Here is a 17,022-nt window from a genome sequence, read left to right on the forward strand (position 1 = left end):
CCAGATCCACAAAAACCTGACGTAACTTAAAAAATCCAATTTAAGTTACACTGCCTTAAAGTTTCTACCTAAGTGCCTGATCCACAAAGCACTTATCTAGAAATTTCAGGCTGTGTAACTAAAATTCCGCCGGCGCAAGGCGTTCCTATTCAAATGGGGCGAGTCCCATTTAAATGAGGCGCGCTCCCGCGCCGGCCGTACTGCGCATGCGCGAAGTTTCGTTACGCCGAGTTTTGAGGATCGCGACGGCTTAAAGTTGCGTCGGGGATAAAAAAAATGACAGCGGCATGCATTCCTGAGGGAGAACTCCATGCCCATTTTCAAAGAAAAAAACGGCATGGGTTCCCCCCCCAGGAGCATACCAGGCCCTTAGGTCTGTCATGGGTTGTAAGGAGACCCCCCCACGCCGAAAAATTGACGTAGGGGGTCCCCCTACAATCCATACCAGACCCGTATCCAAAGCACGCTACCCGGCCGGCCAGGAAGGGAGTGGGGACGAGCGAGCGCCCCCCCCCCCTCCTGAGCCGTGCCAGGCCGCGTGCCCTCAACATGGGGGGGTTGGGTGCTCTGGGGCAGGGGGGCGCACTGCGGGCCCCCCCACCTCAGAACACCCTGTCCCCATGTTGATGAGGACAGGACCTCTTCCCGACAACCCTTGCCATTGGTTGTCGGGGTCTGCGGGCGGAGGCTTATCGGAATCTGGGAGTCCCCTTTAATAAGGGGGCCCCCAGATACCGGCCCCCCACCCTAAGTGAATGGATATGGGGTACATCGTACCCCTACCCATTCACCTGGAGGCAAAAAGTAAAAGTTAATAAACACACAACACAAGGCTTTTTAAAATATTTTATTATTCTGCTCCGGACGCCCCCCCTGTCTTCGTTATTAGCTCAATTACCAGGGGGGGCTTCTTCTTCCGCTCTCCGGGGGTCTTCTCCGCTCTCCGGGGGGGGTTTCTTCTTCCGCTCTCCGGGGGGGGGCTTCTCCGGACTCCGGGGGTCTTCTTCCATCTTCTCCCCTCTTCCGCTCTTGACTCGGCGAACCCCGGTTCTTCTGCAGCTCTCCGGTGCCTTCTTCTTCAGCGCTGGCTGCCTGCTATGTTTGTGTGTTAGCTCAATTAGTAACAGGCAGCCAGCGCGGTCTTCTGTGGCGTCAGGGTCTTCTCTTCCTTTCTTCCGATGTTGCCTCGTCGCCGGTTGTCGCTGCAATGATGGAAGCGCGCCTTGCATCACATTTATATAGGCATCACCGTCCCATCATGCTCCGGTAGGTACCCACGTGGTGGGTGCACGTGGGTAGGCACCCACCACGTGGGTACCTGCCGGAGCATGATGGGACGGTGATGCCTATATAAATGTGATGCAAGGCGCGCTTCCATCATTACAGCGACAACCGGCGACGAGGCAACATCGGAAGAAAGGAAGAGAAGACCCTGACGCCACAGAAGACCGCGCTGGCTGCCTGTTACTAATTGAGCTAACACACAAACATAGCAGGCAGCCAGCGCTGAAGAAGAAGGCACCGGAGAGCTGCAGAAGAACCGGGGTTCGCCGAGTCAAGAGCGGAAGAGGGGAGAAGATGGAAGAAGACCCCCGGAGTCCGGAGAAGCCCCCCCCCGGAGAGCGGAAGAAGAAACCCCCCCCGGAGAGCGGAGAAGACCCCCGGAGAGCGGAAGAAGAAGCCCCCCCTGGTAATTGAGCTAATAACGAAGACAGGGGGGGCGTCCGGAGCAGAATAATAAAATATTTTAAAAAGCCTTGTGTTGTGTGTTTATTAACTTTTACTTTTTGCCTCCAGGTGAATGGGTAGGGGTACGATGTACCCCATATCCATTCACTTAGGGTGGGGGGCCGGTATCTGGGGGCCCCCTTATTAAAGGGGACTCCCAGATTCCGATAAGCCTCCGCCCGCAGACCCCGACAACCAATGGCAAGGGTTGTCGGGAAGAGGTCCTGTCCTCATCAACATGGGGACAGGGTGCTCTGAGGTGGGGGGGCCCGCAGTGCGCCCCCCTGCCCCAGAGCACCCAACCCCCCCATGTTGAGGGCACGCGGCCTGGCACGGCTCAGGAGGGGGGGGGCGCTCGCTCGTCCCCACTCCCTTCCTGGCCGGCCGGGTAGCGTGCTTTGGATACGGGTCTGGTATGGATTGTAGGGGGACCCCCTACGTCAATTTTTCGGCGTGGGGGGGTCTCCTTACAACCCATGACAGACCTAAGGGCCTGGTATGCTCCTGGGGGGGAACCCATGCCGGTTTCGTTTTTTACAAATTGCCGTGGAGTTCTCCCTCGGGAAAGCATACCAAATGCCGTCGCTGGAATGGGCCTTTACAAGGTGTTACTAACTTTACACTTTGTAAAACGAGCCCTAATTTTACACTTGCAAAATAACACTTACGGCGCAAAAAGGAAGCTAGAAAGCTTTGTGGATCGCCTTAAGTGCTAATTTGCATACTAGCAACGGCATTTCGACTCGAAATGCCCCCAGCGGCGGATGCGGTACTGCATCCTAAAATTAGGCAGTGTAATTCAATTACACATGCCGGATCTTCTGTGTAACTTTGGAAAAAGCCTTTTGAGGATCGTTTCCAAAGTTACACACAGACTGAACAGCAGTTAAGTCGGAGTATCTCTTTTGAGGATAACCCCCATTATTTTGAAGATGCCTCTATTGTGTCCTATTAAATCTGTGCAATTACAGTAACCAGTATTTGTCAATCACAATAAAGTGCAGTATTTTAGTTCAACTGAGTACTTGGGATATAAAAATGTGAATGCCCCTGCCACCATTCTCCCCTAGGAAAAAATAGGGACTCACAGAGGCCGGTGGATGGAGCTAGTGCGCATCATTGAAGGCTGGTTGGTTGAACCCAAAAGAGCCAGTTGGCCTCCGAAGATTGAGGAGCCCAGAAATGGCGCTGAAACTGACTAGCTGGTCGCAGGACAACGTTGGATCCTCTGGTGCGCAGTCATGTTGGAACAGGAAGGGGCCATCCCCAAACTGTTCCCACAAAGTTGGGAGCATGAAATTATCCAAAATGTTTTGGTATGCTGACGCCTTAGGCCTCGTACACACGATAGGTTAAACAGAGGACAACGGTCTGATGGACCGTTTTCATTGGTCAAAACCGATCGTGTGTGGGCATCCGGGAAGTGGTTGTGTTATCCTGACTGGACGTCTATTGACGTCCAGCAAGATAATATGCCGGCGTGCGCAGTGCGGCGATCAGTGATGCGCGGTGTCAGTCTGACACCCTGCATCTTCGATCTCGGTAAAGAGCCTCTGGCGGAGGCTCTTTACCACGTGATCAGCCGTGTCCAATCACGGCTCATCACGATGTAAACCGGAAGAGCCGTTGATCGGCTCTTCCTCACTCGCGTCTGACAGACACGAGTAGAGGAGAGCCGATAGGCGGCTCTCCTGACAGGGGGAGTTCACGCTGATTGTTTATCAGCGCAGTCCCCCCCTTGGATGCCCACACTGGACCACCAGGGAAGCCACCAGGACCACCAGGGAAGGGGGCAACAATAAAAAAAAAATGCATAATAGATGCCAATCAGTTCCCACAAATGGGCACTGACTGGCAAAATGGGCACTGACTGACACAAATTAGTAAATAAACAAGTGATGCCCAGCAATGCCATCAGTACCACCCCTCAGTGTCCATAAGTGCCACCCCTCAGTGTCCATAAGTGCCACCTCTCAGTGCCCATCAATGCCCACCTATCAGTGCCCATCTGTGCCACCCATAAGTACCCATGAGTGCCACCCATCAGTGCCGCCCATGAGTGCCCATCAGTGCCGCCTATGAGTGCCCAGTGCCGCCTATGAGTGCCCATCAGTGCCGGATACCAGCGCCGCCCATCAGTGCCGCCTCATTGGTGCCCATCAGTGCCACCTCATCGGTGCCCATCAGTGCCGTCATATCAGTGCCCGTAATTGAAGAAGAAAACCTATTTACAAAAAAAATTCCCAGAAAAAAATAAAAACTTTGGGCCTAATCCACAAAAACCCGGCGCAACGTATTTTTTGCCATTTAAGTTACACTCTACCTAAGTGCCCGATCCACAAAGCACTTACCTAGAAATTTTGAGCGGTGTAACTTAAATCCGTCCGGCGCAAGGCGTTCCTAATTTAATGGGGCGAGTCCCATTTAAATTAGACGCGCTCCCGCGCCAAACATACTGCGCATGCTCCCGACGTAATTTTCCCCGACGTGCTTTGCGCGGTTTTATGTTGCGCCGGGTTTTGAGAATCGCGACGGGCGTAAAAAAAAAAACGAGTTGCGGCGGAAAAAAAAAAAAAAAGACAGCAACGCGGGATAGAAGGGTCTACTTTTACAAGGTGTAAACCGTTTAGGCCTTGTAAAAGCAGCCCTAATATTGCGACGGCAAACTAATACTTACAGAGAAAAAACGAAGCGTAAAAGCTTCGTGGATCTCCATAAGTGCTAATTTGCATACCCGAAGCAGCATTCCGACGAGAAATGCCCCCATCGGCGGCTGCGGTACTGCATCCTAAGATCCGACAGTGTAAGTCCCTTACACATGTCGGATCTTCTCCCTATCTATGTGAAACGCCGGCGTATCCCTTTTGAGGATCAGGCCCTTTATTTTTTTCAAAATTTTCGTCTTTTTTTAGTTGTTGCGCAAAAAAATTAAATTGCAGAGGTGATCAAATACCACCAAAAGAAATCTCTATTTGTGGGAACAGAATTATAAAAAATGTGTTTGGGTACAGTGTAGCATGACCGCGCAATTGTCATTCAAAGTGCGACAGCGCTGAAAGCTGAAAATTGGCCTGGGCAGGAAGGTGCGTAAGTGCCCGGTATGGAAGGGGTTAAACATGAGGAAGACTAATGAAAAATGAGAAATGTTCAGCTGCAGCTAAACTATGCTGTGAGCACGAAATACAAGATCTATGGCAATGCTGGAGAGCAGCCAGTCAGCTGCTTGAGAAAACCTGCCAGTATGTAAATATCACAACAACCAGGTACACCCTAAAATGTAGAACTTTAAGCTGTTTTTACACGGAAATTGTGAAAAGAACTGGACTGATTAATAAATTCTTTCACTTTTATCGAGCGAATAGAAGCGCTGGGATGGAGGGGAGTCTTTAATCCAGGAACTTTATTTTATGTGTTATATTAAGGTTCTCATAGAGATGTCTGCAAGCCAATATTATAGCAATCGTATCAGTTTCAAAGGCTGCATAATGAGCTAGTACTATTGCCTAAGGCCTCGTTCACATGTTGTTGTTTTTTGTGTTTTTATTGCTTTGAAAAGCAATCAATGGTAGATGATCTGTTTGTTTTTTGGGGGGGAATTCCACTGCAACTGCATGCACTGGATGTAATTGCATCATGCTTGTGATACTTTAGGCAGGTGCAGTATAATTTCTCCACTGCAGGTGGCGCTCAACCACAGTAGCCCTGTAGCTTGAGAGGAAATCAAGAGGAACACAGTGCCTCTATGGTTTACTGGGACACTGGGGAAGCAATCCGGTTGGATGCTGCCACCCCATGTGACTCTGGTGGCCATCTTGGGTCAGGCAGAGCCATGACAGCCAGGACGTATTCTGCTCCCTCTCAACATACGCTATCAGTCCGTCTGGAATCTACGAAGATAGTTCACATCTCCACTCCAAAACGCCTGAATTTAATAAAGTTTGGGCTCTTTTTTTGTAGCCTAAATTGGGCAGATTGGTGCATTTTTAATTGTTTTTTCTCTCATAGAAATGCATCATTTGAGTGTTTTTGAGTATTTTCCTGCATTTTTAAGAGTTTTTCTGCTCAAATTGCAATATTTAAATAAAAATAAATGATAATAATATAGAAAAAAATTATAATAAAAAAATAATAATCTTAAACAATTAATAAATAATATTAATAATAAATAAATAAAATAAATGTAACCCTAATCCTAACCTTAATATTAACCCCAACCTGTCAACAACAACAACAAAAAATAATAATTAATAAATAAATGCAGATGAAAAACATAGCAACAACTGATGAAACAGATCAGGGTTACACCGATACCGTTTTTTTACTGGCGAGTACAAGTGCCAATACGTTTGGTCATGTACTCGCCGATACCGAATACCGATACCGTTTTTTTACTGGCGAGTACAAGTGCCAATACGTTTGGTCATGTACTCGCCGATACCGAATACCGATACCGTTTTTTTACTGGCGAGTACAAGTGCCAATACTTTTGGTCATGTACTGGCCAATACTGAGTACCGATACCTTTGCGATGCGATGTGAGTCCACACAAAATAAACGGGCTCAAAGAATCACAGATTTAAACAGGAATGCGGTGCGATTCCTTTCTGAATCTCATGTGATTTCCCTGATTACTCCTGTGTGGACCCAGGCTGAAGTCACTATGAGAATTCTAGGATACACATGGGTTAATGTGTACTACAATGAATGCATCTGCTGTGAACGTAGCGTAAAAGAAGAAATGCTAAAATCCCTAAGGGTGTAAATAGAAGAATACTAGTAGATACTTGTAAACTTTGTAGGCTTTCATTTACAAATGGCCTCGTAATGACTTCTTAGTGTGGTTACTATCAGAAAGAAAATGATCGAGAGAATGCCCGTCTCTAAATGTTATCACTTATCATTTAACTATGCCAGTCAACGAAGGCCAATTCTTGGACTCTCACTAACACCCATCCTCAGCCAGGGTTCTATCGAGCCACGAAGTTCCACCAAAAATTGCTTGGGGTTCCTTGAGCTGCGGCTTACATACCGTATTTATCGCGGTATAACGCGCTCCCGTGTATACCGCGCACCCCTAAAGTGGCCCCCAATCCTGTGGAAAAAAAGTTTTTTTTGTACTTACAGTTTTGGTGTCTTGCGTGGCGTCCATCGGCGGCCTCGTCGGGTCCGGCGTCCGTCTGCGGCTTCGGGTGTCCTCTTCGTCGGGTCCGGCGTCCTTCTGCGGCTTCGGGTGTCCTCTTCGTCGGGTCCGGGGTCCGTCTGCAGGCTTCGGGTGTCCTCTTCTTCGTGTCCGGTCCAGTCTGCGGCGTCCTCGCGTCCTCCCTGCTCATTTCCCGCGCCGAGTTTTGAATACTGCGCCGGGCATGCAGTAAATGACATATACCGAGCGCAGTACACTCGTGTATTGTCGGGCAGGCTCGGCAACACTCGCGCTCACGTCCTGTACGTCCAGGACGTGAGTGCGGAAGGAGCCGAGACTGGCCGACTATACCCGAGTGTACTGCGCTCGGTATATGTCGGCGCAGTAATCAAAACTCGGCGCGGGTATCGGCGTATACCGCGCACCCACGATTTTGCCCTGATTTTCAGGGCAAAAAAGTGCACGGTATACGCCGATAAATACGGTACCTCCCATTTGATGGTGTTTGCCTATTTTTTGGGCCAACCTTACTTGGCAAAGCCGACAGCATGAAATTAATTATCGACTTATTGGCTGTCGGTAAGAGCGGCATTCTGACCAGGTAAGGGCTCATTTACACTTGTGGTTTGGGGGGGGGGGGGGGTTTAAAAAAAAAAAGTCAGTGCTACTACCCATACATCACATAGAAAGCAGAGCTCCCAGGGGCTTGATCCACAGTCGCTGTCTGAGTAGAGTAATGAGGAAAAGATGATCCGCACTTCGGTCGTTGCTCTTTAAAAATATCATCAAGCCACAGTGAACAAAGCAAATGAGAACAGTTGACGTGTTTCAGCCTATAAGGCCTTAGTCATAACCACAAGGTTAAAAACAGGCAGTTGAACTGCGTTTAAAGTGGTTGTAAACCCAACCACACAACTTGCACCTACTGGTAAGCCTAGATTAAGGCTTACCTATAGGTGCAAGAAATATCTCCTAAACCTGCACAGTTTAGGAGATATTTACAATTATTACAGGCGCCGATGTCTATGGTGCATGCGCGCCGTAGACAATGGCGCAGGCGCACAGAGCGTGCCGTTTTTGTGAATGGCATTATTGGGGTTAATGCCGTATTCCCGCACATGTGCGGGGATCTGCGGGTCCCGCAGTATGCTATGCCTACTAGCTTATTATGCCTTTCTCTTGCAGGTTTTTCTTTCCCCTGTTTTTTTTTGGGGGGGGGGGTTTACTTCCTCTTTAAACTCCTCTACAACCATCCCCTTTATGCTGCATACTTGCAATGCTTTTATACCCACTGTTGTGTTCAGCGATCAGTGCCACCCACAGACCATGACCCACTCAAGTAAATGGGGCCACACAATAATGCACAAAGTTGCAGTGCATTGGTATGGCCTTTTAGGAATAGACCAGGCGGTAAGGAGGTGACATATTACCTCCTCACCACCTTTCAAATGCCTTGTGAAAAGCGATCCACCATGGATCATACTTCAAAAGGCGATGCTTATGTAAGCAAGTCCTGTGGGTCAGGGCTGAACTGGGACAAAAATTTGGCCCTGTACTTCATCCAGACTGGCCCACTTTGACAGGTCTCTCCCACAGCGACCGGACAACTCCTGCACCCCTCCCCCCCAGGCCACCAAAGCCCCCTCTCCACCTTCACTAGCCACTAGCCGTTTTACTTTATTAGAGTAGAATGGCTGGTACTGGTACTCTTATAGGCAGTACCAGTGGGGAAGCTAGACATTATTTCACCTGGGGCAAAGAATCAGTTTGGTGCCCCCCTTATGGGACAAGATTAGGCAGAAGTGAGAAACTCCCAGGCCATAGCTGTTGAGTCAGCTGTCTGTCACCCCCCCTGCTCCTCTGGTCCTCCCCCTGCTTCTTTGTTCCCCCCAGGTGAGCACTGCGGGAAGGGAGAGGAGGTGAGCACTGCGGAAAGGGAGAGACAGAGGAGCGGAGGGTGGCAGTGGTCCGCTGTCACTGAAGCCGGCCCACCGGGAAACTCCCTGTAGTCCCAATGGCCAGTCCATCCCTGCTGTGGGTTGGGTTCTTCCAAATGATCACCAATGTAATGTTCACTTTTCAAATTGCCCCTTTCCAATTCAGTAAGGATTCCCACTGACCTGAAAGTCATAAAGGTTCCTTTAATAAATGTGAAGTCGTTTTATTCTATTGTATTACCTTTGCATGTCAGACATACGTCTAATCATCTTCGGATTAATATTGGGTAACTTTTATAACTGAATATGAAGGTAAACTACCTCTTATATTGTGGGTCATATATTTACAAAAAAAGTTTGCAGCTTGAACATTCCTTCTGTGCAAATATAGCAAAATCAAATGTTCTCATTCTGTTTCCCATCCAATTTGAATGTTTATCATTCATAAGAAAATAGAGTTTGGCCACTAGATGGAGATAAAAATCATAGGAAAATGTTTGTTTTTTTTTTTTTTTTTTGATCGATCAAAATTCTTTTGATTGGTACTCACCTCTCTGCCGGCTTGCGGGTCTTCAGGGAGTTCCGTCGGAGATCCGGTGACGTCACGGACACCGGCGGGGCTTGCCGTGTCCATCTGAAGGGCTCCTTTGCTGTGCCTTCATATCTGCATGCCGGCGGGACCTTACTATCTGCCACACACAAGGGCTTTTACACTTCCCTCTATCACTTCCCTCTATCAACCTGGCATTCTACAGCCATCCACTGGGAGTTGTGATAGTTCCCTTCACGGGACATCTACATGCAGATGGACTGATGTTAACCTCTCCTCATCTGGATTCAGCAGTGGTATCATTGTACACATTTTTATACCAGTTTCATACTTAGCTACATTTTTATGACTGCTTTTGCTACCGTTTGGTATTACACGCACCATTTTTACAGTTTATGTAGCTACATCCATTTTATCTCCAGTGCAATATTTATTTTGTTACCAACTTGAAGACTATAAAAGTTTTAATGCTATTCCCATCGAGCGCTGCCTTTGTATCCTGCTATCCATTTTCCCAGTGGTTGGTAGCTGCACTGGGAATCGGCCTGCAAGGAGATCAGCTAAAAGTAGTTGGATCTGTATGTGCTTTATAATTAATCAAAATTAATCGATTAAAAAAAAACGATTAATCGAACATGAAAATTTTAATCAGTAACAGCCCTATTTTTAAATGAACAAATTATATTCGACTTGATATCCAGATAACATTTGATTTTGCTCCTTTCATACGGAATAAATATACCCATTTTTAACTGGAAAAATAGCTATGCATTCTTTTATATATGTATATATATATATATATATATATATATATATATATATATATATATATATATATATATATATATATATATATATATATATATAAATATGCCTCTACATGTAGGGAAAAATTCAAAGACAACTTTTTATTTACTTGTTCTTACATATGCCAGGTAGGACAACAGAACCCTAAAGATGGCAAGTATAGCCTGAAAGAAGACATGTACAGCCAGGTACAGAAGGACTGGATGGGATATACTCCAGAGGAGAGGCAGCACTTAGCAGGTATTCTTTCAAGGTATGAAGGACAGTTTTCTAACTAGTATTAGCAATAATACAATTATTTCTGGTTACACCTGGCTCAAAAGGTTATTGTGAAAGAAAATATGGGTGTTGTCTATAGCAAGTAAATGTTGTTTTACTAGGGCAGCTGAAAGAATGATAAAATAATCTTTATTAGCTACACATGTCCACAGGACAAGCTAGACGGTGTGTCTGTATCCTAGGCTGAACCTTTATTACCAGCTGGAATGAGAAGGCCGGGAGGGAGAGAAGTATAAAATGTTTTTAAAGTGTATTTATGGTATAATGACAAAAGATCTCTTTAAGTGGGAATTTTACAAGGCAACCAAAAATACAAGAACATACTAATATAAAAAAAAAAATTTCATTAACTACTTGCCGACCAGCCGCCGCAGTTATACGGCGGCAGGTCGGCTCCCCTGCGCGAGAGCCCGTAGCTATACGTCGGCTCTCTACGCGGCCACTAGGGGCGCGTGCGCGCCACCCGCTCGTCCCTGACTCCCGTGCGAGTCCCCAGCGGGCGCGATCGCCGCCGGGCACCCGCGATCGCTCGTTACAGAGCGGGGACCGGGAGCTGTGTGTGTAAACACACAGCTCCCGGTCCTGTCAGGGGAGAAATGCCTGACCGTCTGTTCATACAATGTATGAACAGCGATCAGTCATTTTCCCTAGTGAGGCCACCCCCCCTACAGTTAGAACACACCCAGGGAACATACTTAACCCCTTCCCTGCCCCCTAGTGTTAACCCCTTCCCTACCAGTGGCATTTTTATAGTAATCCAATGCATTTTTATAGCACTGATCGCTATAAAAATGCCAATGGTCCCAAAAATGTGTCAAAAGTGTCCGAAGTTTCCGCCATAATGTCGCAGTACCGAAAAAAAAATCGCTGATCGCCGCCATTACTGGTAAAAAAAATATTAATAAAAATGCCATAAAACTACCCCCTATTTTGTAAACGCTATAACTTTTGCGAAAACCAAAAACGTTTATTGCGATTTTTTTCAAAATTGTCGCTCTATTTTTGTTTATAGCGCAAAAACTAAAAACCGCAGAGGTGATCAAATACCACCAAAAGAAAGCTCTATTTGTGGGGGGGAAAAGGACGCCAATTTTGTTTGGGAGCCACGTCGCACGACCGTGCAATTGTCAGTTAAAGTGAGCAGTGCGAATCGCAAAAAGTGCTCTGGTCTTAGACCAGCAATATGGTCCGGGGGTTAAGTGGTTAATATCACCTTAACCACTTAAGCCCCGGACCATTACGCTGGCCAAAGACCAGAGCATTTTTTGCGATTCGGCACTCCGTCGATTTAACTGACATTTGCGCGGTCGTGCGACGTGGCTCCCAAACAAAATTGACGTCCTTTTTTTTGCCACAAATAGAGCTTTCTTTTGGTGGTATTTGATCACCTCTGCAGTTTTTATTTTTTTTGCGCTATAAACAAAAATAGAGCGACAATTTTGAAAAAGAAAAAAAAAATATTCTTTACTTTTTGCTATAATAAATATCCCCCCAAAATATATATATATAAAAAAAAAAAAATTCCACAGTTTAGGCCGATATGTATTATTCTACATATTTTTGGTAAAAAAAAATTGCAATAAGCGTATATTGAATGGTTTGCGCAAAAGTTATAGCGTCTACAAAATAGGGGATAGTTTTATGGAATTTTCTCTTCCTGCAAAGTTGAGATGGTGATCCGACTTTGGAGGGAACTTCCATTGAAATCTATGGGTACAAGTTGCCTAGAAGTCGCCTTGAAGTAGTAGAGGAACCTTTTCTGAAGTCGGAGCGACTTCACTAGTGTACATTAAGACGGCTCCCATTCACTTTAATTGAATTTCTCATGTCGCGCGACTTGGGGCGACATAAGTCGGATCCCAAGTCGCGGTAGTGTAAACCAGCACTAATGCTGCGTACACACGATCAGTTAAACCAATAAGAATGGTATGATGGACCGTTTTCATTGGTCCAAACCGATCGTGTGTGGGCGCCATCGGTTATTTAACCATCGGTTAAAAAAAATCCAACTTGTTTTAAATTTAACCAATGGATTCCTAACCGATGTGGAAAAAAACGATCATTAGTAGGCACGACCATCGGTTAAAAATCCACGCATGCTCAGAATCAAGTCGACACATGCTTGGAACTTCGTTTTTTTCAGCACGTCGTGTTTTACGTCACCGCGTTCTGACACGATCGTTTTTTTTAACCGATGAAAACGGTCCATCGGTTCGTTCTCATCGGTTTAACCGATCGTGTGTACGCGGCATTACACTTTTCAAACTGACCCTTGTTTTTTAAAAACAAACATGTTCCAATTATTTAAGATATTACACAAAACATATGAAGTGTGGTGATACCCAAAAGCATGAGTAGTAGCTGTGTGATCCAAAGTCCAGTGACAGCAATACATGGAATGGGCTATCCAATGCCGTTCCTAATATCTTCCTCCGGGATATCAATCACCACTCTGAAATTAGAAAATTCCACCATAATATGTTGTTCTACAACCATATGTTGCATTACATCAATAGTTATCTTACATCTATACTTACAAACATTAGAGATATATCAGTTTCCCTATAGAGCTCCATGGATTAACACACAGCTACTCGTGGTTTTGGGCATCACCACACTTCATATGTTTTGTGCAATATCTTAAATAATTTGAAAGATACGCGAGCCACCCGCAGGTATCTACGCCACTTCCGACGCCTCCTCCGTCCCCCGCCGCTGTCTTCTGGGAGACACACAGGTCTCAGAAGACAGCAGGGACCAGTGGGATCGCACAGCGTGAGTCGCGCATGTGCAGTAGGGAACCAGGAAGTGAAGCCACAAAGCTTCACTTCCTGATTCCCTTACCGAAGATGGTGGCGCCTCCACCATGAAAGCCGAGGGACAGATCAGCTTCGGGTGCCGACATCGCGGGCACCCTGGACAGGTAACTATCCTTATTTTAAAAGTCAGCAGCTGCAGTATTTGTAGCTGCTGACTTAAAAAAAGATTAGGCGGAACTCCGCTTTAAAGAGATCTTTTGACATTATATACAAATTACAGGGATATTGGCAACCCTGATCCAACACTGATGAATTAAATATTGCATTAAATTGTATTATTTGATGACCGGACATCTGGATCAGGTAATAATGTTCAATGTGAAAATCAGATCTAACACTCTGTGAGATTAATACATTTCCCAGACAGAATAAGGTACTGGTATTATTGATCATGTATTGTAAATCATCGATATACCATAAAGTACAGTAAAATGAGTTTAGAAGTAATAAAATATATATATATATTTTTTTATCTGAGGTGTATACATTTTTTTGTCATTTCACCATGCAGTAGGAAACACCCAAATATTTCCTTATCACTGAATGGCCAGGCACCAGCCGAGAGGGACAAAACACAGCACAGCCTGTCATCCTCACACCAAAATGCACGGACCAGGCCTCCTGATGGTGTAAGTGCTTAAGGATAAATTATCTTTACCAAAATATTTTTATTTGAAAATTGACCTCAATGTCCAGCGTTGTCCTGTTTCATGTAACAATTATTAGGTATTTTATTTTGTGACTATTTAGGCCCCATGAACTTTGGCGTTTTGGTGCTGGCGGAGGGCACATGTGCATTGTCCAGACATGTAAAACCCTCATGAGAAAGTGATTGTAAAGGATTACGTATTTTTTTTTTTAACCTAAAAGAGAAGTGTGTTTTTTTTTTTTTTATTCATACTTCCAGTACCTAGGTGGATGCTGCATCTGTCCCCCGCCGCCTCTGCACTGAGAACCGAGCGATCAAACACAGCTGATCGCTCGGTTCTCACAGTTCCCCTAGGAGAGAGCTGGCGACTGTCAGTCACAGCTCTATCCTCCCTCCTTACTCACTGGAGCGCTGGGCTATGAAGGGGGTGAGAGCAGCCGGCTTAGGCTCCCAGCGGCTTGCTGAGAGGCTGTGCCAGGTGTCGGTCCAGGGATCTGGCAGATCCAGAATCCATGATCACGATGACGCCAAGCCTGTACTGACTCTGTGACATCAGCAGAGAGCGGACCTCAGCCCACTCTTTGGCCCCTTTCAGACGTCCGCTTCGCTCGTCCGTTTATTACAAGTCCGTTTACGGACTTGTAATACATCCCTATGGGATCGCGTCCGTTAGCGAAAGGAGCATCCGCTAACGTCCGCGACCATTCGCGTCCGTCAGGATCCGCTTTTGCGGACGGAAGAAAACCCTATTTTTCTTCCGTCCGGCGGAACGGATCGGATGCAGAAGGACAGACGGTCCGTCTGCATCCGATTCCCCATAGGGGAGAGCGGAGCAGAGGCAGGGCGGTCTCTGCACTGTGTGCGGGGACCGCCCTATCCGCCGACAGCTCAGCGGGGATTACGGATGATCCCCGCTGAGCTTTTGCGGACACACGGAGCGGACACAAAAACGGTCCGCTCCATGTGAAAGAGGCCTATGGCTGCACTTCTCCTTTAATGCATTCTCCGCCTCAATTGCTAGCAGCCACCCCCTCATAAATACTTACCTCAGCCTGATCTAGATCCAGCACTGCGCCCAAGAGTGCTGCCTTCTCTCTCCCTCCCCACTGGCCATTGGCTTCTGCTACTGTGAAATTATTAGATCCAGTGACAGGGGGAGCGGGGGCAGGGCCAAGTGGCTTGCTACGGGGGCACTCGGCAGGAGGAGAAGCCATGAACACCGATGTGGGACCCCAGAAAACATAACCAAACCATTGCACAGAGCAGGTAGGTATATCATGTTTGTTCTTTAAAAAGAATACTTGAACCTTTATGCCTTGTACACACGATCGGAATTTCTGATGGAAAAAGTCAGATGAACTTTTGCCATCGGATATTCCGATCGTGTGTAGCCCCATCTGAGTTTTTTCATCAGATATTCCGAGGAATTCCGTCGGAGTTTAGATATAGAACATGTTCTATTTTACTCCGATGGAATTCCGATGTGATTTGGCCGGGAAAAAGCCCGATCGTGTGTATGGGGCATTACAATCACTTTTTAAATCTCTGTGAACGGACAACGCACCAAGCAGTGCTAATGTTTTTAGGGCAGTACGCACCCTGAGATAAATGCCTGGAATGCAGACTTTGGGCATTAATCCCTGGGCGCATACTGCCCTAAACGTTGGTACCATCCAGCTCTGTCCAGCCACAGCAACTGTCAGCCTCTCATAGAGTTTTACAGGCTGTGACAGTGGGGCTGGACGATGCACCAGTGCCTTCCACCCACTTCTAAATACCGGAACATTATACACCGAGGCTAAATGCTCAGTGTGCATGGGGCCTTATCCACTCCTTGATATACAGACCATTTTAAAACCAATACATTCAACACCTTAATGTGATTGTAAAGCATTCTGAAACCTAAGCCCTTAGGCCTCATGTAGACTAGCAGATTGGGGGGGGGGGGGGGGGGGTACAAACACATTTTAGCATAGGGTGACCAGACATCCCCAGTTTCAGGGGACAGTCCCCAGATTGAGGACACTGTCCCCGACACTGTCCCCGATCCAAGACTGTCCCCGGTTTTGTCCCCAGATTGCAGGGGCGGACTTAGGGTTATGTCTGTGTCTCTGCCTGCCTCTAACCAGAGAGTGCCTCACCCGACCAACTTGTGGCTCACTGTGCTGCCATGTCTGCAGTGATATCTGCTCCTGCCGGCCAAACTTTCTCCCTCCCCATCTACCCCCTGCACTCCGCACCTCCATCCACTCAGTGTGCTACAAGTGGGACACGGAGATTGAGCCTCCATCTTGCTTTGGGCTCTGGCTGGCTGCAGGAGGCATACAGAGGTGGGGTTTCAGGTGGAGCCTCCATATTACCTGCTGCTCTCTTGAAACCTGTGCGGAGATTGCGCTGGGAGACTTGGATATTAAGTGTTTGGGGTATTGTGTATGTCATGAATTCAACAAAGGGTTCTCACCTCCCCCCATACACCATCAACATATACAGTTCTCACCCCCCCCCCCAAACATCATCCACATATACAGTTCTCCCCCCCCCCCCTCCATACATCATACATCCATACAGTCCCCCACACCATCCATCCTAAGTTCTAAGAAGTATCTTTTTTTATCTCACGGATGAAATGTGAGAAATTAACTCAATCTCTAACTATATTATACAATCATTCCATAAACACATACCACATACACTGCATATATCATTGAGGAAAATATGCTTATTAAATCGTAAATTTGCCCAAAATAAAAAAATGTCCCCGGATTTCATTTTTAAAATCTGGTCACCTTATTTTAGCACCCCCAACAGTCCTCCCTTAAGCTGCAAACAGGAATGTGCCGTGGTCAGTGCTTTGTTTCATGCCCGCAGCAAAAATGATTTAACATTTTAATCTGACCCATTCAAGCAAATAAGGAAGCAATTATGGCATGGTTGCAGCACATTTGTATGGCAAAAATGGGTTTAAAACAGGCAGTGAAAAGGCACCACATTGTCTCCTTGGTGACTTGGAGTGATTATAAAGTTTCAGGTAGGGATTTTGGGGACGGTGGAGGTGTTGTCCAGGTAAAAGCATGTACAGGATCTCACAAAAGTGAGTACACCCCTCACATTTT

At 46.6% G+C, this 17,022-nt stretch overlaps 1 protein-coding gene across 1 annotated transcript in view; it reads left to right on the forward strand.

Annotated features, from left to right (window-relative positions):
* ELL3 (elongation factor for RNA polymerase II 3) overlaps positions 1-17,022 on the forward strand; it is a 198,607-nt gene that overhangs the window by 136,608 nt on the left and 44,977 nt on the right. Inside the window, exons 6-7 of the mRNA XM_040342500.1 lie at positions 10,291-10,415; positions 13,772-13,889. Of these exons, the coding sequence (XP_040198434.1) occupies positions 10,291-10,415; positions 13,772-13,889 (243 nt within the window). The remainder of the gene's footprint in view (positions 1-10,290; positions 10,416-13,771; positions 13,890-17,022) is intronic.

Source organism: Rana temporaria, chromosome 3, assembly GCF_905171775.1.
Source record: "Rana temporaria chromosome 3, aRanTem1.1, whole genome shotgun sequence".
In the NCBI taxonomy this organism is placed as follows: Eukaryota; Metazoa; Chordata; class Amphibia; order Anura; family Ranidae; genus Rana; species Rana temporaria.